A 20,534-nucleotide genomic window follows, 5' to 3' on the forward strand; every position below is an offset into this window, starting at 1 on the left:
AACAACCCGAAAATTGCCCCTAATTGTATACCTGAGTATCTTTTTACGTAAAATAGAAAAGAGTAAAAATCCAAAGAATAATGTCACGGATGCATAATGTCGTAAATTAAAAGTGATGTTTAAAAGAAGAAAGCTGGGGCTAATGTAAATCAAAAAAAAGAAAAGAAATAATCATTTTCCATTTCTTTAAGCACTCCCAAGCCAGAATCTGGATTTAGCCTTAATTTACAAATGATAGTTTTTGGCTCTTTGTATTGAGCTTGTTTGTTCAATAATAAAATCTTAATAAAAAGTTCTTCTGTTTTCCAATACCTATAAATTACCTTACAAAATGTGCAATGAACTAGAGTTAGAACCACAGAAGTAAAAGAGATCTTAAAGATTATCTAGTCCAGTTTCCTCAATAGAGGAAATAGAGGCTCAAAGAAATTGATCTGCTAAATTAATCCTTAATATTATGGGAGGTGATCTTACATATTTCTGTTATTAATCAACTCACACATCACTGATCCATGGAAATTTCAATTGCCTGCCTATACAAAGGTTCAATTGTGAAAAATCTACAGTGAATTGCCTTAATATACTCCAAAATATTCTATGAAATGGGTGGCCAATCCTAAAATTAAGTCCTTCCTTTCTGCAATTTAAAGCAGGGGTCAGAAAAGTTTTCCTGTAAAGAGCCAGATAGTAAATACTTTAGGTTTTGTGGATTATAAAGGTCTTTGTTGGAACTACTCTGTTGTTGTAGTGTGAAAGCAGCCATAGACAATACATAAACAAATAAGTGTGGCTGTGTTCCAAGAAAACCTTCTTTACAAAAAAAAGGTGGCAGGTCTGATTTGGCCCACTAGCCATGGTTTACCGACCCCTAATTTAAAGGATGCAACTTATTAGGTGTATCCCAAACAAAAATTTGTATGAATAAAATATAAGAACAGGAAAGACACTATTTGAAAGTATTAGGATAAATAAATAAAATAACTAAAATATTTAGGTTGACATCAACAATACTTTGAAACACAAAAACTTACAGTATGGAAATGAGAGATGAAAGAACTCTAATTCTTGGGGAAAAAACTGTAACAATCTGATAACTTTAGTTTGTTCTATACTGTTTTATCTAAATATGGGAAATTCTGTGTCTGAAAAGCATATCTATAGAGTAATTGTGAGTAAGTTCAATTCTTACTTAATATTAATTCAGAGTTACTTACTATAAAAAGAAAATATAAAGTCCAACAAGAAATTTTTGAGATTGTTTACTTGTCCTTACTACTTTGGCTCTTAAATGGAATTATCAAAATGAACATGGCAGAGCTGCAATACATACTTTATAAACCATAAAATATGTAGGCAAGCTAAAAGGGGAAAAAAATTAAACATGCCATCATGTACTTGCTTGAAGCTCTTCTTTTTTCTGGGGCTCAACTGGCCAAAAAGGAGTAAATACACTACCACACAAGAATCAGAAGACAAAAGGAGAAATTTGATACAGGAGACAACATTTACATTTGCTCTTCTTTATATAATCTAATTTGAAATGCATACATAAAACAGCATTTCACCCATACATGCTACACCACAAAACACACATGTTGATAAATGTTCCCAGAATTATTTTAGTAATAAAACTCAAACACTATATTTAAAGACCTAGGAAAAGAAAAATCAAACCATACAGTATTTTAACTAATAAAATTCCTGATGTTCTTTCTTAAATTGTTGCTTTTAGTATCCCCACCATTTTTCACTTGTATCATCTTCAGCCTAAATATGAAAGCTAAAGTTAAGTGTTTGCAAAAGGTATCGTCTTTCAGTAAAGGACAAGCTCAGTTCTGTATAACTATAGCAAATCTTTTAATTATTTATCAAAGTACCAAAATATCAACATATTTAACAGGTTCTGTCAAGAATTTTGACAGGCTTTTACAAGAATTAAATGAGTAAATATGCCTGACATGATTAGAACAATGCCTTGCATATAGGAAGCAGTTTATAAGTGTTTAATGAACACAAATTTCATATTACCTGAGGCGCTAAGCAGAAATATGTTTCAGCTATCTCTCTTTAAAGTAATTTATGACACTTTTGGTTTTAGACTTTAGCTTTGATGCCTCTAAAGAGCCAACCAAAGTGGCTGAGCTAAATTTATTTGCTCACTTTGCTCTAATTCTTCCTACCATATTTGCTCACTTGGACCAAGAACTTGGACCAACTGTGAAACATTAACTGAAGTGAGGAGAGAGGAAACCATCATGGTTCAACAGCATGAATCCTAGTATTCTCAATGCCAAATACTGAACTTATAGGCACCAGGTCCTCTAAGGGAGGAGTCTTTGGAGGCATAATAAAAGCAGTTGAAATGTGTATACAACCATTGTCATTGATTGACACACCCATTTAGTTTCAGTAAACAGGACACAACTAAGCATTGTTCTCTCTCTATATATAATTTCTCTTATTAGGTTTTTAATAACTCAGGACCACTGAGACTAATAAATGCAAAAGCTATATGAGGGGAAAAAAGTTTGCACTTCCTCTTCAAAATATTCGAAAGGGGTAAACAAGGACATAGAAGAATTCTCACTTGGCCGGACATCTGCTTGTCCTTCACAGCTCAAGTCAGAATCAGAACACCTGAATGGCCCCAAATAGTTTTCAGACTTGGTAGGTTCATCTGCCCAGTTGAAGACAGGCATATGATGGCTTATGGCATCTGGTCCGTATTGACAATAAATAAGGAAAAAATAGGGTGGTTTATTTTACCATCATTTAAAAGCAAAACAAGACAAAAAACTCACTGCCGTCAGAGGGTAGTTACTAAATATACATGATTTTAAAAACTTCTTTCAAAGTATAATCTCCTAAACGTATTTTCAGTGTTAATTTCTTTTGAAGAAGGAAATCCATTATAATAAAATAAATAAAACCACTAAGTGTACATTTTCATTGTTTAATCCACAAGCTCTAGGACTCATGAGATTGAAAACTATTTTTGCCGCCCTCCCTAAAATGATGATTCTTCTACTTTCTAGTCACTTTTTCCTAGGAATAAAGCCACCAGCAAATATTTTCCTTGGGAACATTAAAATGTAATGATTACTAGAATAAATTGCTACCACCTTAAGTGATATGATGAAAATTTACATTAACTAGTTTGCTTCCCTATTATAACTTCCTAATTGGGTAATAAAAAAGAAACACTTTTCCCATGAGGTCCTGTATTTGCTTTTCTATTTTCAACAAAATAAAGTTAAATTCCATCAAGTTAATAGGTTTTGGTACTACCTTGAAGAAGGTGGTTTATCCATAAAGAAGATTTGGATTAATGGCTTAATTCATTTCTATCTACTTAGACCTAAAACTACAGGAAATCCACATCTACTTATAGGATAATTGTTTAAAAATTTGAACAAGTAGTAACTCTAGAACAGTAGTTTTAAAGTGTTACATTAATTGCTCCTAAGTAACTTATACTCAAATTCTAGGTTATTCTTAATTCAAAGATAAAGATCACTTTCTGTTTTATTCCAAAGATTACTTTGCCACATATTGACATGCTAACGTAGGCTGAATCTCAAATTTACATTTCCATAAGCATGATAAAGATTTGAGAGAAAAGAATAATTTTAGCCAATGGACTACCAATTATAAATATAATTAGTATAGTAGGAAGCTCTTAAACTACAGCTTGGATCCCTTATGCTACTCAATAAATTTGGAGCCATTTTCTCTCCAGGACCAAATAATATCCATTCATTAATAAAACATAGAAATTTTAACAACAATATTCACCTGAGCTCACCAAAATTAGGAAGGTAAATCTGTTCCAAAATTTTAATCTTATTCCTAAGTCAACTGGTTAAGGAAAAGGATACTCTGGCTAATTATGGCACATGAATTGCCAGTTTTCAAAGAATTAGAAAATCAAATAAATATTGCACATTATACTAAACATCATTAATTTCTTTGATATTACACATACCTTATAATTTTTTTAGAAACCCAACAGCTTTGATATATTATAGTCTCAAAGGACTTTTCAATAAAGTACTAGCCCTAGCCATTATTATTCATTCCTAATATTTCAGAAAAATCATTCTCTATATTCTAATTATAATTAAAGGATAAAATATTGCCATATTTTATTCTACAGAAGTACCAACATTTCTTATTCTAAGTTATAAACATAAAAATGAAAAAACTGTGTGTGCATTTCTTCCCCTCATTCCTCATTTTCCCTCATTTCTCATTTTTTTTCCTATGGGGGGAATCTAACATTCTGCCAAGGAAGCTATCAAGAGAAGGGTTTCATTTTGAAATATGAAAGATTTAATACGATGGAAAAAAATTTTTCCCGCAGGCTTTTAGACTAACTGACATTAGTGGTAACTACCATTTCACTTTTCACAACCATAGTATAAATGGGTTTAATAAACATGTCAGTTAATAGAAAATAATACTTAGAGCATTTTTAGTAATCCTTGGATTTATATTATCCAAAACTGCTGTTCTTTCTAAAATGCATTTTACGTATAACCAAGAGTTAACTATATTAATCATTAAGACACAGTTTCTAACAAATGAACTTAACGCTTGATGACACTCTATAATTCTTCCTCATGGGAAAATTTTCTTTTTAAGAAATCATCAGCTCATCTCTTACATGCTTTATCTTAAGAGGCAAAGAGGAAAAATAAGCTGGAAACTTTCAGTTTGAAAGCGTGTATGTGTGTTTAGGAGGTGATGGGATAAAGAGTTCTCCCTATGACATCATTTAAACTATAGTAACTGTATCAGTGAGCTAATACATGGCAAATTATGTACAAAACCCCCTTACTGTAAAGCACTGCTTCCGGAGTTCCATAGGATTTTTAGAAAGTCAAAACACTACATGACAAATGAGAAACAGAACTGATTATTACCTCCCAGACATTCCCAGATTTTAAAAGGGTATATATTTTATAGAAAATTATCTTCCTTTTAACTCTTCTGATTAAACGTTTATAAATTTTTTTTGCAATAATGTTTCAATGACAATCAGATCTAAATATATTAGATATAAAAACAGTTACTTAATTTAACTAGATATTTAATATTTCTTAATACTTACCTCTCTTTCTATGAGATGATGCCAAATCCAAATCAACATTTCGTCTTCCACTCTATTAAGTTAAAAATAAATAAGCAATAAAATTTAGTTGTGAAAAGTATTTTAAGATTAAGATTTATTAGAGTATTAGAATAAAAAATAACCTATATAATTATAGCAATATGCTACTTATTCACCAATCAAGCCAGACTAACAACAAAGTCTCTAAAAACCCACTGAAAACAACTACAAGAAAACACAGGCACGTAACTCTGAGATACACAAACACAAAGTCAGGGTGCACATTAATTAACACTGTAAAATAGCAAAAGTATTCCTCTGTGTTGTCTCTTTTTCTTCTGTGGATTCTTTGTCTTTTATTTTCGCAACACAGTATGATCTTATTAATACCCTCTAGATGCCTAAAGTCCCATTTTCCAAAATTACTACTTGCTCTATCCTCACTTTCCATTCTTTTCAAAACTCCCACTAGCCTTGGCTAAGTGTTTAGAGGAAGAAAATCCGACAAATCCACACTAACAGAAAAATAACAGTTCTAAGCCTTCTGGTAGTGTTTTAAAATGTTTTCAAAAACCTATTAAAATAAGGAAATCTCAAATTGGCGAAATTGCAGACAGCTTAATAAAACAGTGAAGGCCTTCAGGAAGAACAGAAGTGTATTTTGGTGTATTTCTGTGTATATATGGTCAGGGGGTGGGTAAAGACAACTGTTTACTCTGCTTATATGTACAGCCAACTAGATTCAAAAGACAGAAGACAAATTTATGTGCAGACTTAACAATATGGTCTTAGCAATTTCAATTGTACTCTATCACACAATAAAAAAATTGGTGGCAAAGAAGAAAGGCTGCAGAAGTGACAAAATTAGGAAATGTCATTGTACAAAATCTCTACCTGGTCACACATGTACCCACATTGTAGATAAAGACATTTTTGTCTTACGTACACACACCAGAAACAAGCCTATTTTCAGGCCTTTGGTGCTGGACAAAACACCAAACAGCTCTTGAAGACATTCCTGTGTCATTCAATGAAATGTTTTTATCACACAGTACCTTTGCCATGAGGGCTCACAGTAGAAGAAATTTATCTCAGGCCTCAGAACTGGAAATATCTGTGTGGCCCTTGGACAACTGGCTTGTTTTTATCCTTCAGATACTGTGAATGATGTAAGTCATTATGCTTTTCCTGTTTGGTGGCCCACCTCCAGCAGAACAACAATATGTGCTGAGGTGTGCAAATCTTATCCAGGCCTTTACTTTTCCTCTCTCAGCTTCTTTTAGTCCTAATTCATTCACTTAATTTATCCTTTCATAAAGTATTTATTTTTGCATGCTAAATCAAATCCTTTGTGAAATAAGGGAGGGTGGGGAAAAGATTAGGAGAATGCAGTAAGAATAGTAAGAAACGTTAAAAGTATGACAACTGTCAATCAAACAATTAAACTTAAAACCTGTTTAACTGCTTACTTAGATTTCTCTGTTTACTAGGAGAGAAGTTAATAATGGATCACAGAATACTCTTTATGAAAGAAGGTTAAAACAAAGATTTAGCATTAAACTGGTTAACTTCAGTTATTGTAAGAAAGCATTTCACTCACAAACAATTCAGGATAAATGAAGTACTTACAAGAGATCAAGGGTACAAATGGTAATCCTAAATAACCTCAGACAGAAGGGTAATATTTCAGCTGGAAAAATCCAACTGAAAAAACTGCCCCACTGCTTGCTCCTCTACATCTACACCAGGCTCTCTGAAGCTGAAGGCTCAGCCCAGGTCTCCTTTCCTCTGCAACAGAACCTGTTCTCTCTAGTTCTTGACTTTTCTACCTTTTATGACACTGTTTTCCTAAATATTCCATAAGGAAAGATGATCAAGAGTTAATCTTTTTCAAAAATGGGTTTATTAATCTTTAAAAATTCTGTAGAAACTAAATGAACTATCTTGGCAATTAAATCTAGTTTCAACCCAACTCCACTGATCTGTCTTTTCATTATGTTTTGAAATCATAAATTTTCAAAATATTTTAAATTGCATTACCAAACCTGTTCTTCACAACAACTCAGTTGAGGCAAGTGTAACAGACAGTATTACTTCCCATTTCAAAGATAAAGACACTAGGGCTCAGGGCCAGCCCAGTGGCGCAGCGGTTAAGTGCACACATTCTCCTTCTCAGCGGCCCAGGGTTCGCCGGTTCAGATCCTGGGTGTGGACGTGGCACCGCTTGGCACGCCATGCTGTGGTAGGCGTCCCACATATAAAGTAGAGGAGGATGGGCACGGATGTTAGCTCAGGGCCAGGCTTCCTCACCAAAAAGAGGAGGACTGGCAGTAGTTAGCTCAGGGCTAATCTTCCTCAAAAAAAATAGAAACTAGAGCTCAGAAGGTTAACTATCCTGCCCCAGGTCAAAATCAAGTGAGTCTTAAGCCTACTGTGACTAAGTCAGATATCACTGTTTGTTTCCAAAAAGTATGCCACTTTAACTACATTTACCCTCCTCTTTTATCTTTTCATTTCAGTTGAAATGAATTATCAATTATTTACAAGATGCAAAGCATATTGTAGGAGTTATCAGGGGCATTAAAAAAAAACCCTGACCTTCTGAAGAGGTCTACTGGAAAGAAATGCTAATAATACATAAATAAGCCTGACATGAAACAAACTCTTAGTGATTTATTAGCGGTACCAACAAACTGCCATGGAAATAACAGAGAGAGTCACTGTGTTTAAAGTAATCTTGGGAAAGCTTTCTGGAAGAGCTGATATTTTAGCCAGTCCTTGAGAGAGACGACTTCACCGACAAAACCCAGGAGAAGGACATTTAAGGCAAACAATGCTTAAGCAGAGGCTCAAGAGGTATGTCTGGGGTCTGGCAGATGACTACTATGGCAAAAATGCAGATTACTGTAGGGGAAAACTGGCTCCAAAAGAAGGCAGGCAAGATTTTCCAGAATCTTTGATCTCTGGGTAAGTAATCCAGGCTCAGAGAGTTTTTGAATAGGAAGGTAGCATGACTAGCAGGTGTTTTATTATTGTTCTTGTTATTGTGTTTTCAAGGGCTCTAATTTTGGGAGCAGGGTCTAAGGAGAGGGACTGGAAAAAGTAGGAAGATCAGTTTGAAAACTACTAGTCCAGGCAAAGGTAACAAGGGCCTGAATTAAAGAGTGGAAAGGATGGAATGGGCACAGAAATTTCACCAAAGTAGATTAGACAATCATTCAGTCATTCAAAAAATATTTAGTGACTGCCTACTATGAGGCAGGCACTAAAGGTGCTAGGGATCTTGCAGCAAATAAAACAGCAAGAACTCTTGGGGCTGGCCCCATGGCCAGAGTGGTTAAGTTCACGTGCTCTGCTGCAGGCAGCCCAGTGTTTCGTTGGTTCAAATCCTGGGCGCGGATATGGCCCTGCTCATCAGACCACGCTGAGGCTGCGTCCCACATGCCACAACTAGGACCCACAACGAAGAATATACAACTATGCACCGGGGGGCTTTGGGGAGAAAAAGGAAAAAAATAAAATCTTTAAAAAAAAAAAAAAACCAGCAAGAACTCTTGTCCTTAAGGAGCTTATATTCTAGAGTAGGCTAACAGAAACTGATAAATAAATATAATAAATAAGTAAATTATGTTAGGTGCTGTCAGAAAAAAAGAAAAAACAGAGCAAGGCAAGGTAGTCAGGGAGTGAATATGTGAAAGGGAAGCCAAATTGCAATTTTAAATAGAGTGGTCAGGGTAGGCCTCACTGAAAAAGTAACATCAGAATAAAGACTTGAAGTGAGGGAATTAGCCATGCAGACAGCAGCATTCCAGTGAGAAGAAAGCGTCATGTAAAGGCCCCAGGGGGAAGTCGTGTGGTATGTTTATGGGAAAGTCAAGAGGGCAGTGTGGCAGAAGAGTCATCGAGAAGAAGAGAAGCAGAAGAGAAGATAAAAGAGGTAGTGGGGCCAGGATATGTAGAGTCCTGTAGGCCCCCGGAAGGACAAGGCTTCTTCTACTCTGAGAAAAAGTGGAGTCATCTGAGTAGAGAAATGATATGATCTATGTTATAAAATTACCACTGGGTTGCAAGACTAGATAACGAGACTGATAAGATTAGAAAAATAAATGGACAGAGAGGGATCTCCGGAGACTGCAAGACTGAGAACAGGAACTGGGCGCACAGAGATACTAATGGGAATGAAGACTAAAAGGAGGAAGAACAAACAAAAACATCACGATACAATGAAATTGCTTAAAGACAATATTCAACTGTCCTTAGAGGAAAAATCTTTTAAGCTTAGAAGTTTCTTTTAAACAATAGCTTTTTAAGTTTATGTAGCACTTGATAGTTTTCAAAAACATTTCCATATTCATTATCTCAAGTCACACAACAGAGGAATTTCCAAGCTAAAAAGGAAGCTTGTAGATAACTCAATCCAAAATACTCGGAGTTTCTATTTGAACTGTCACGTGACATGACCAAGGTCTCATAGCTCTTCAGCAGCAGAATTAGGGCCAGAAGCCAAGTCTAATACATTGCTATACACAGAACAGGGACTACTATCCTCATGTCACACAATGGGACACTAAGGCCCAGAAGAGTCAAGCAGGACATACAGATTCACAAATAAGGCAGAGGAATAGCTAAAATGAAAAGCCAGCTATCAACTCCAAGTCCACAGCTACTCAAATAGAAGCAATCTTTTAGATAGTTTTCACTCTATAAATTATTTTACCTGTCACACTATAGCACACCTTATTTCCCACTTCTTATATAAATCAGCATCTCACTTGTTTGATTTTTACCTTAAATGCCTGCATCCTAGGTCCTGAGGCTTTTCTGACAGATAATGAGAGCTCCTAAAAGATTTTAAGTAGAGAACATATAAACAGACTTGTATTTTAAATATATTATTCTAGTGAAATGTGGAAGATGGGCACAAGACAAGAGGTGGGGCAACTCGTTTGGAGGCATCTGTACGTGTCCAGGCTAAAGAGAAGGAAAGTTTGGAAGAGAGTAGTGGCAGGAGCGACGGAGAGGACAAATTAGAAACATATTAAGGGTAAAATTTTCAAGATTTGACTAATTGGATTGTGGAGAGTGAGGGGGTTACAGAGACCAGGAAATAAGAAAAAGTAGAGTCAAAGGTGAATGTAGGTTTCCAGCCCAGGTAGTTAATAGTACCACCTACTATAGGGAATGTGAGAAAAGAAGGTTTGAGAGAAAGGTGAGTTTATTTTTGGATAGGTTAAGATTGGGTAGCCTGACAAGCTCAGGTGGAATGTCCATCAAGAAGCCAGATATATGAATCTGGAGTTTAAGAAGAAGTCAGAGCTAAAGACAGAAATCTGAGAGCCATGAAGGTGGTAAACATCTATGCAATACAGTTATCTCATTTCTCTTAAAAGTTCTTTTAAAAAAGTCTTTATATGTCTAAAACAAATGTATATCACTAACTCTAACCAAAGCCTTATGTATATATACCTCGAAAACGAAAATCCTTCTTTACTGAATCTAGGTATACTTACCAGTGCGTAACCCTCTTCATCTGATTCAGGCTGAGACAAATCAGATTCACTCCTCGATTTGATCAGTCTATAATTTGGACTTGTGTGGACTAGCCGGCTCTCTGCAGTAAGACTTTCACTCCTGTCTCACATGCACAAAGAAAAGTTTTTCGATTTGGGACTGTTAGTGAACATAAAATTGAACAGAACTGGCAGCACAGAGATAATACACACACAGTGAGGAGCAATTATGTCTGTTGATGGGAAATCCTGACTCTTGTCTAAGCACAAAGCCCTTCTCAATTGCATCAAAATAATTTGCATGCCACTAAATTACAGAGAGACACAAATAACTTCATATGTTTCTCAACTACTGTTGTTTATATGTAGAAAAAATTGTGCCTCCTCATTTAATCAGAAATTTATACTTCAGGCTGAATCAGTATTACTCTTTATATTACTTTAAATTCATCCTAGTCAATTTGTATTTCCTCCTCCCTGTCTGTGTTAATTTCAGAAAAACACTGTAACTTTGAGAATAAACCATTTCAATGCATAAAGTAACAAAGGGAGGAGAGGTAGTTTTAAGTTTCTGGTCAGTCCCACCTGGTCATAAGTCCACCCCCTTCAGAGGCACTTGTTGAAGGTTGCTGCAACTGTCCTTCTTCCTTTCGCTTCTGAAGCTCATCAATCACAGGACTTACTCCTAATATTAACAGGGCACACCGATGGATCACAGAGTTGCAGGCAGCAGTGTACACATCCTGACCCTCGGGAAGGTCTGTGCTGACCCTTCGCTCTTGCTGAGACTGAGGAGGTGGATCATCAGCTCGAGCCCCAGACCCTGCCCCACTGTTCATTCTATCTCGATCTCGGCTACGAGCTACTTCACGGGCTGAGAGGAAACACTGAAAGATTTCTGTAACATGCAACACAAAAACAAGGTCTTAACACATGGGGAGAGAAGAGCAAAGAAAATAACAATAAAAATAGTCAAAAAGTTTGGACCAAAAACTTACTGAAAGAGGGAAAAATTATTTTTTAGACATTAAATATAGCATAGTAACTAAGTTAAAATTATATCAAACTATTAAACTTTTCATAAAAATTACAATAGGAAATACTCACGCCTTTATAGAATTTAGATTTGGTTGATTCTATTTCTACTCTTATTAATGAGATAGGTCAGTGGTTTTCAAAGTGGGGTCCCAGCCCAGCAGGATCAACATCATCTGGATCCTTGTTAGAAGTGCAAATTATCAGCCCATCCCAGACCTCTGAATCAGAAGCTCTAGGCATAGGGCCAGCATCTATGTTTTAACAAACCCTCCAGCTGATATTGAAGTCCACCGAAGGTTGACAAGCACTGGGTTAGATAAAAATAACTGCCTATTTCTGGAATGTTCATGACACTGGTATGAAAAATGTCAGGTTACAAACACAACAAGCAAAATTTAAGCTGCATTAGTTATAATGAACAGCTCCCTTCCCTTTCCAAAGTCCATATAATTCCTAACACCTACAATGTGCTGTATCTTCAACACATTAAAAAAGCACAACCACTAAAAGTCTTTGCTGAAACAAAATGTGGTTATAATATATGGAAAGACTGCTTCCACAGTCAAATTGCATCACCAGAAATGTCCATCTGATGCCAGCCCTTCCCAATTCACAAGTGTAAAAAGTCAGCGGGTTTGACAAGGTTCTGATGCAGTAGTAGATAGTTCACAATAAGAAAAGAATTCTTTTGCTCAAATTTGGGGTGAAGATGGTATTCTTAAAGGGGAACCTAGATAGAAAAGTTGGTAAAATACTAGATTCATCTGTTAACATGGAAGTACAAACTTCAAAAATGGATCTGTGTATTTTATAGAATTATGATGATAATATTTTCATTATACTGTTAAAACTTCCTTATTTCTATAAAAATCAAAACAACAAACTCAGAGTCCAGAGCTGGAAATCAGTTAAAGTAATTAAGAGAATGGTCACTGAAATTTTGGGCAGACCTGGTTCTGATTCAAGCTGCAACTAACTGTGGTCCCAGGCACACAATTTTGCCTCCTTAAACCTCAGTTTGCCCATTTTTAGAGTAGGGTAATACTAGAGCACATCTCATAAGACTCTTACAAGGATTATGAGTTAATCTATGTAAAGCATTTGACCCAGTGACCAGCATATAATAGGTGCTCAAAAACCATAGCTAGCTTAAATATTATTACTCCTCAGATGACTATTATGCTTTCTTTTACTATAATTGAGGGTTATACTGTGTTACCATTTTCCCCTTTGTCCTTTGCTTTCAGAAATTTCTAAACTAAGTTTTAAGTTCAACTGCAAAAGTTCCCTCAGCCTAAGTTTTTAAAATATAATTATTCTCCCTTCCTATCTCCAATCCCCTTTTCTCCATTTGGACCTTATCTTTTTCCTCTTGTTTAATGGTTTTTGGTTTTGTTTTGAGCCACCTCAAAAACATTTTTAGAAGTACGCAGAATACAAGTAAATTGATAATAAAGTAAGCGTCAAATTGATTGACATATACAATCATGATACCAAATGCATAGCTCGCCATAATGTTTTAGGCTACAAAGTGAATACACACTTTAACTTGAAATAGCCAAATCACTCAAAGGATACTAATAAATGTTTAAAAAGCTTTGACAGGTCTTTTTAAACATCCAAATGATTACCTTTAAAAACTATCTGTAGCCCTTGTTAGCTCAGGGTCAACCTTCCTCAGCAAAAAGAGGAGGTTTAGTGGTGGATGTTAGCCCAGGGCTAATCTTCCTCAAAAACAACAACAACAACAAAAACTATCTGTAGCCTTGATACGAAAAGTGTTGTTCACTCAGCCAGCAGTATTCTCATATATATTCTTGCTCCCTACTGAAAACAGCAGGGTAGTCAGTGGGTAAAATTTGTACTTTTAAAAGTTCTATGTATAGAAAATAATAGGCCTCTCCTCGTAGGCACAGAAAGGGGCTCTCTTCCTCAACACGCAGAGATTGACCAGGTCAGTGGACAACATGGTACCCCCGCAGAGGACACACTTCGAATGACCTTAACCCGTGACTAATGAGTGTCATTTCACGCATGAGACTCAGTGGAACAGGTAGTGGTTCCAAAAACCTCCTTCCAGAGCTTTTCAGCCCAAAACATGCAGTCCAATAGCTGCAGAATGGAACTAGCACAGTTATAAGAGCTGAAATGTCAGCTAATGTAAATTCAGATCACCAGCAGAATATCAGATCCTTTTAGAAAAACTGTGAAGAAACTTTTGCCTTCTTCTCCTCCAGTCAGTTGCCCTACCAAAAAGAATGCCACAGTGTGTTCTGTAAAGTAAGAAGGTTGTACTCACTGCCAGCTGTCATGACTTCATGTTCCCGTTCTTCCTCCTCATCCTCTGGCTCTGGATGCCCCTCTTCCCGGTCTCGCTCAGCCTGTTCTTCCATTTCAGCTTCTTCATCAATGGTCCGGGTAAATGAATGTTCCTGAGGATCAACATCTGCAGAGTCTTGGTTTTCTGATATCTTAAAGAAATGATCAGAGCCATACTCAATATATTTTTCAAAAACTTTGAAAAACTTCATTAAAACATTGACTTTTTTTTTTATCATGGAAAATATTTCTAATATCAATAAAAACACATGAGTTTTACTACTGGATAAATCTGGATATACGGAATAAATCTGAAAAGATTAGAAAGAATGTATATACACTATACACAGAGACACCTATATGCTCTCTCTACCTTAGTATTTTGATCAAGAGGTCATGCTATATAGGGCTAGCCCCATGGCCGAGTGGTTAAGTCCACACGCTTTGCGCTCCACTTCAGCGGCCCAGGGTTTCCCCAGTTCGGATCCTGGGTGCGGACTTGGTGCCTCTCATCAGGCCATGCTGAGGCGGCATCCCACATGCCACAACTAGAAGGACCCACAACTAAAATACACAACTATGTACCAGGGGAGCTTTGGGAGAAAAAGGAAAAATAAAATCTTTAAAAAAAAAAAAGGTCATGCTATAAATGGATTCATATTTATATTGATATGCAGCCGTAAACTCCTCCAGAGCTGCAACTTAAAATGAGCTGAATATGACACCAAGCACAAAAGGTAATTAAAGACCATGAATTTAGATTCCATTCAGTCTCCCTCAAGTTGCATATGTCATTATTACTCTGTATAAATGTTTAATAATTCTTATTTAAAACAGTATTTTTTTTCGGTGAGAACATTTACATTCTACTCTCTTAGCAAATTTCAATTATACAAACAGTATTGTTTCAAATTTCTTTCTTTACTTTGTTTGCCCCTGAAGAAACCAAAAATTAGAAATCTGGTAAGTACAATGTTAATTTTATTTCCCACAGTGGTTATGCTCCTAGTAGTTACCTAGAGGAAAGAGTCCTTACAACAGGTGCTAAGAAAGTCACAAATACTATAAAAGTATATCATTTCCCCCCACAAATTTCAGTATAAAGCACAAAAAAAATATTTTAATGATATCCTCAGGTGCACAATAAATGTGATTTTGTGATTCATGGCCAATAAATAACTTGAGTATTTCACAGAGACAGGAATACTGAGCAGTCAGTCAGATTCACATAATACGTAAGTCATTTATCCCCTGATATATGAGTTTCAAATCTGAGCTTCAACAAAAAGGCAAATTAATACATTTTATGGACTTTTAAGGCCACTAACAAATAGCGAGATCCATGAATACTAAATCAGCGTATACCAAAAGAGTGCTATAATACAAATGTAGAGATAGAGTTTGGTTTTAAAATCTAAGATCCAAACAATGGAATACAGAGCATCTAATGTATGAATTTTCAAAGTAAGCACTTCTGAAGGTGATGTATTATCCAGGCTTAGACTTATAATTATAGGATCATGTTATCAGGATTACAAGTACTTTAGAAATCATCTCATTTTTGTTCCAAGAAATACTTCTGAAATATCCTTAATAAAAGGTTTCAATCTTTGCCTCCAGTGGTGGAGAACTCTAATCATCCGAAGGCTTTTTTCCCTATATTCAGTTAACAATGATTCTCCATTCAACTGTTACCCTTTGGTCCTACTCGTGCCCTCTGGAACAATAAGGAACATGTTTATTTCCTCCCCTAGACGGAAGCTCTTTATTTTTAAGCAGCTATTACGCGACTCCCATTTGACACTTTCCAGTTCTTGTATAAAATGGTTTTTGGACCCTTCACCAATCCAAGATAGTTTGTTAACGTCCCTCATAAATTACGGCACCCCCAAATAAGATAATTCAAATGTGGTCTAATTAGCATAAAACAAAGGAATAATATTTCATATGATTTGGACAATTCAATTTCTTGTTTATTATTTACACAGCCTAAAAATATATAAACTTTCTTAGCAGCCATATCACACTTGATAAATGTGGGGTTAAATAAACCCCAAATCTTTCACTCATCCAATTTTTTCACTAGAAAAAGAACTATTAAACATTTATTGAATATCTATAATAATAAAGGTCCATTTTTTTCCCTCACATAAACCAATACGGAGATCTCTCTCAGAGCTTGCAGAAAAACATAGAAATTAAGTGATTTCCAACTTTACCCATCTGTCTCGTGATGACGACCTGGTCTGAATAAGTTCAAGGTTCTTGCAAGCAAGTAAACGACTTCGAACTTTGTACACACAACGGTACACTTCTGATAAGCTTTTACCAGGCTGATATCTAAATAAAGAACCAAAGTAGAAAAGTTACCTAATTTCTAACATCATAAGAGCAAATACATGTCTGAGGATAGTTTTAAGTTACTTGCCGGCTTTCTCCACATGCTTGACTAAGTAAATTTGTGTGTTTCAGAAGAGCTGCGAGAACAAATCTAGACACAGTGTCCAAGAGTGACTCATTACTTATAGTTGCACTGTCCCAATCTGAAAATAAAAATGATGCATTGACATTTAAAAGGGCTGAGAAAATAGTTCAGAGGTAATTTTAACAGCTTTAGTCGTCTAACACCTGAATTTTATCATTTTCCTAAACAGCTGTTCAACAAACGCATCTACTAGATCCCACATACTGTTCCGTGTGCTAGGGATACAGCAGTGAGCAAAACTAAGTCTCTGATCTCACAGAGCTTAAATTATAGTCGGGAGGTGAGGGAGACAATAAACAAAAACAATGTGACAGATAAGTGCTATGGAGAAAAATTAAGCAGAGTAAGGAGAACAAGAAGTACTGTACCATATGGGATTACTATTCTATACAGGCTGGTTTAGGAAGGTCTCCGATAAGGCTACAGTTGAGCAGAGATCTAGATGAAGTAGAGGAAGAAGCCACATAGAAACAGTATCCCCTCAGAAAAAACTAGTGTAGAGGCCCTGAGGTAGGTCGAAAGAGGCTAGTGTGGCTGCAGCGAAGTGGGTGTGCACGAGAGTGGTAGGAGACATTAGAAAGCTGCCTGGGGACCAGCTCACAGAGGGCCTTGCAGGCCATCTGAAGTCCTCTAGGTTTTACTCTGTGGGAAATGGGAAGTACCATTAGAAGGCTTTGAACAGAGATACGACGTGATTTGACTTGTGTTTTAAAAGGCTTACTCTGACTGATGAGTGGAGAATTTACTACAGAGACAGAAACAGCAGAAGTAATTATTGCAGTTAATTCAGGTGAAAAATGATGGTGGCTCAGACCAGAGTAGTAGCCGTGGAGGTAGTGTGAAGTGTCAGATTCCACGTGGATTTTGAAAGCAGAGTTAATAGGATTTGTTGATGGGTCAGATGTGAGAATATGAGAGAAGTCAAGTTTGATACTTCTAAAAACAAATGTATTTAGAATGTGGTTGGCATTTACTGAGAGAGGAAGACCACAGTAAGAACACTTGGGGGACAGGGAGCTGGAATCAGGAGTCTGGTTTTTAATACCATCTATTATACATCCTAGTGGAGACAGGTATTAGGTAAACTAGTCAAGTGTGTATATATCTGGTATTTGAAGCCATGAAAGTAGATATGGTGAATACACATACGCTTAAATGGGTAAGAAATGAAACATTTTGATTGAGTACATGCAAGTGAAAACCCAAATAACAGCATTAGATGATGAGAACTAGTAAGGTGCTTTCTTTAATTCCATGTTAGCAAACCAGTACATACTGTACTTTAAAAATGCAGTACATTCAGTAGATTCCAAATAGGGGTGGGAGGTTTATTACCTACTCCACTCCCAGAATGTCTGCCAGACTCTGTTAATTTCACAGATTTACTGTGCTACTTAAAAACAAAACCAAACAAACAAAAACACCCTTGGAAAATATTAAGCCCTAAGTTAACTTCATTTGTTCTTAATCCCTTCGTAAAATTCCTATTTCAAGAGATAAAATTTTATATCTTGGTTTGCTAGTCATTTCTGTATGCCTAGGTAAAACATTAAGCTCAGACTTACCTATTTTACGAGTGAAAAAACTGACAATATAAACATGCCTGATTTTAAGAAAATCTTACAGCCCACAGAGAATCATAAAACGACAGTTTGTATTACATACAAAATTTTTCCACATTAGGTTCTCGAGAGGTCATCTGTTCCAAAGAACTGCTTGCTATTCTAAGAACTGCTCTGACTCAAAATCAAACAGGACTCCATTTCAAGGATGCTAATATTCAATTCAAAAAGCAAACTAAAGTAACACTCTTTGCTAGGTTTCAAATTTAGCAGGGATTATCCTCCTATGCAATTTTTAAAGCAATGGGTTCTTTTAAAACACCTTCACTAAAGTTACAGTCATTTTATGCCAAGCACTACAGAGTGTTTCCACTACTCAGTTATAAAGTCCAGGCTACAGTGTATAAGCAATTCAGCAAATGAAGCCATATAATGAGTTTTTATTCATCTTATGTTTTTATCTAGTTTTCACAAGTTCTCACTCTGCAATGTAAGAAGTGATATGATATAAAAGAAAACCTAACTGCACATTTCAAGCAAATGATGCAAAATACGAGAATACCAGAAAATACAATTTAGAAAGTAAACTTTTTTCCTCCTCCATTACCATACTTTTCTACCTCTGGTGGGAATCAACACAGTAGAACAAATAAACAAATGAATGATAAACTGGAGGAGATCAAACTTTCAAAAGTACCATCTCACTGGTATTGTAAAGATCTGAATAATATGTATCTCATTTCATTTTTATCATACAAAATAGAAGAAAATAAAAGGTGAAAATGTATTGACTTTTACCATTTTTATCACAGAAGGAGGAAAATCCAAAGAAATGGGGGGAAACTAAAGATAGGACAAGAAGAAATAACAGAGAAAGACAACTAGAGATAGGTGACTCTGAACAACCAAGATCACTGTTAAAAGGCAAAACAGGGGAGCTAAAAAGAAATCAGGTTTATCCTTTGAAAATTTGTACATAAAATTAATTTTATTCATCAAATAATATTAGAAAAGAAATATTGCTATATACTTGCATAGCACTTCACTAGTGTTCTTATTAATAGCACACCTTATTTCAAACTGCTATTTTCATAGCCCTCTGGAGCAGGAAAATGTTTTACAGAGAAGGAAAAGGACCAGGCCTAGAGCTTAGACTCCTACACACACCTCCTTTCAGTTCTTATACTAGGGCTTGTGCAAAGGAACAGATTCATTAAACAGACTGTTATACCAGATGCATTCACATTGCATGGAATCCTTCAGTAAAATGATCGCCTCTGGATCTATCTTTTGTATAAATCTCAATTTTCCCACAGTGGGTTTGCTTCAAGTGGGATACATGTATACAAAAAAAAAAATACCTAGGGTATTTTCCACAAAGAGGAAAATCGAATTTTTTTTTAATGTTATTTGTAAAATAATCTTTTTCTATTAAAAAATAGGGTGATCCTTGTGATTTTCTATTTATACATATTACATATATATTAGTCAGTATTATGAGCTATCTACATATTTACCTCCTTTATCTTCTTCATCTTACCTTTACTAACAGCATAATCCTGCATGCTGATCCAAAGGCTTCGTGCAGGCTCTTTTGAACAACCCAATGCCAAGTCTACATAGACAGCAATTTCAGGCCGCAATTTGTAATCAAAAGGCTTCTGTTCTTCATTTCCCGAAAGAGCTACTTCTAATAGGCAACTCATACATTTATCTAAAAAAAATCATTCAAGTTATCAATTCTAAACCTCATAAATTTTGGTGCTACAAATAAAATATTACATTTATTTAATGCATATGAAATGATACATTTAAAACTTTTATGTAGATGCTACAAAGGTAAAAGTCCTCTAATGTTTCTCAATTGGAGGTATTATCACCCTTTCCACCCCCTCTAGAAGGATGTGCGACCAAACATAACACTCCAGGGAGGAGTTCTGGCATTTTGGTAGGCAGAGACCAGGGAAGCCAAATGTCCTAGACAAGCAGCACAGTCTTGTGTAACAAAGACTCTCTTGTGCAAAAAATGGAATGATATCCTGTTGAGAAACATGGGACCGTTGGGAAAGAGACCAACAGGAATTTTTCCTTTTTTCTAGACTTAAGGGAAAATAATCAGTGAAGTATGTTTCAAGAGAGATCAAAGATGCCATGAACAATTTCCCAATTGATACTTACACTTATTTAGGTGGTTCCTAACTTTTCAATGGGACATTTGGCATTCAGAATCATTTTCCATTTAAAAAACCTAACAACATTCTCTAAATGATAGTCAACTTCTGGGGCTAATACCAAAAGTCAAGTCAACCCATGATATAACTGAATTATCACATATTTACAATTTTGCAAAGGACAATACCCTTTTCCTAATATATGCAAGTATTTAAACATAAAATGTAACATTTTAATAGTTTTATGATTTTATAATTTAAAAACTGAAAAATATTAAAACAAATTGATTTTATTTATACTGAAGGCCAGTTAACTGAGTAAAGTAAATATAACAG

General features: G+C 35.6%; 1 protein-coding gene across 9 annotated transcripts in view; it reads right to left on the reverse strand.

Annotated features, from left to right (window-relative positions):
- The window catches only part of HERC1 (HECT and RLD domain containing E3 ubiquitin protein ligase family member 1), a 203,187-nt gene that overhangs the window by 93,787 nt on the left and 88,866 nt on the right, over positions 1-20,534 (reverse strand). For 7 of the 9 annotated variants that reach the window (XM_046651268.1, XM_046651285.1, XM_046651279.1 and 4 more), the window contains exons 19-25: positions 19,568-19,741; positions 16,409-16,523; positions 16,200-16,320; positions 13,961-14,132; positions 11,209-11,548; positions 10,624-10,744; positions 5,114-5,165 (exon numbers count right to left, since the gene is read on the reverse strand). In XM_046651268.1, coding sequence (XP_046507224.1) covers positions 5,114-5,165; positions 10,624-10,744; positions 11,209-11,548; positions 13,961-14,132; positions 16,200-16,320; positions 16,409-16,523; positions 19,568-19,741 — 1,095 coding nt within the window. The remainder of the gene's footprint in view (positions 1-5,113; positions 5,166-10,623; positions 10,745-11,208; positions 11,549-13,960; positions 14,133-16,199; positions 16,321-16,408; positions 16,524-19,567; positions 19,742-20,534) is intronic. The other 2 variants (XM_046651305.1, XM_046651293.1) reach the window with 1 other exon arrangement.

This window comes from Equus quagga, chromosome 2 (genome assembly GCF_021613505.1).
Source record: "Equus quagga isolate Etosha38 chromosome 2, UCLA_HA_Equagga_1.0, whole genome shotgun sequence".
In the NCBI taxonomy this organism is placed as follows: domain Eukaryota; kingdom Metazoa; phylum Chordata; class Mammalia; order Perissodactyla; family Equidae; genus Equus; species Equus quagga.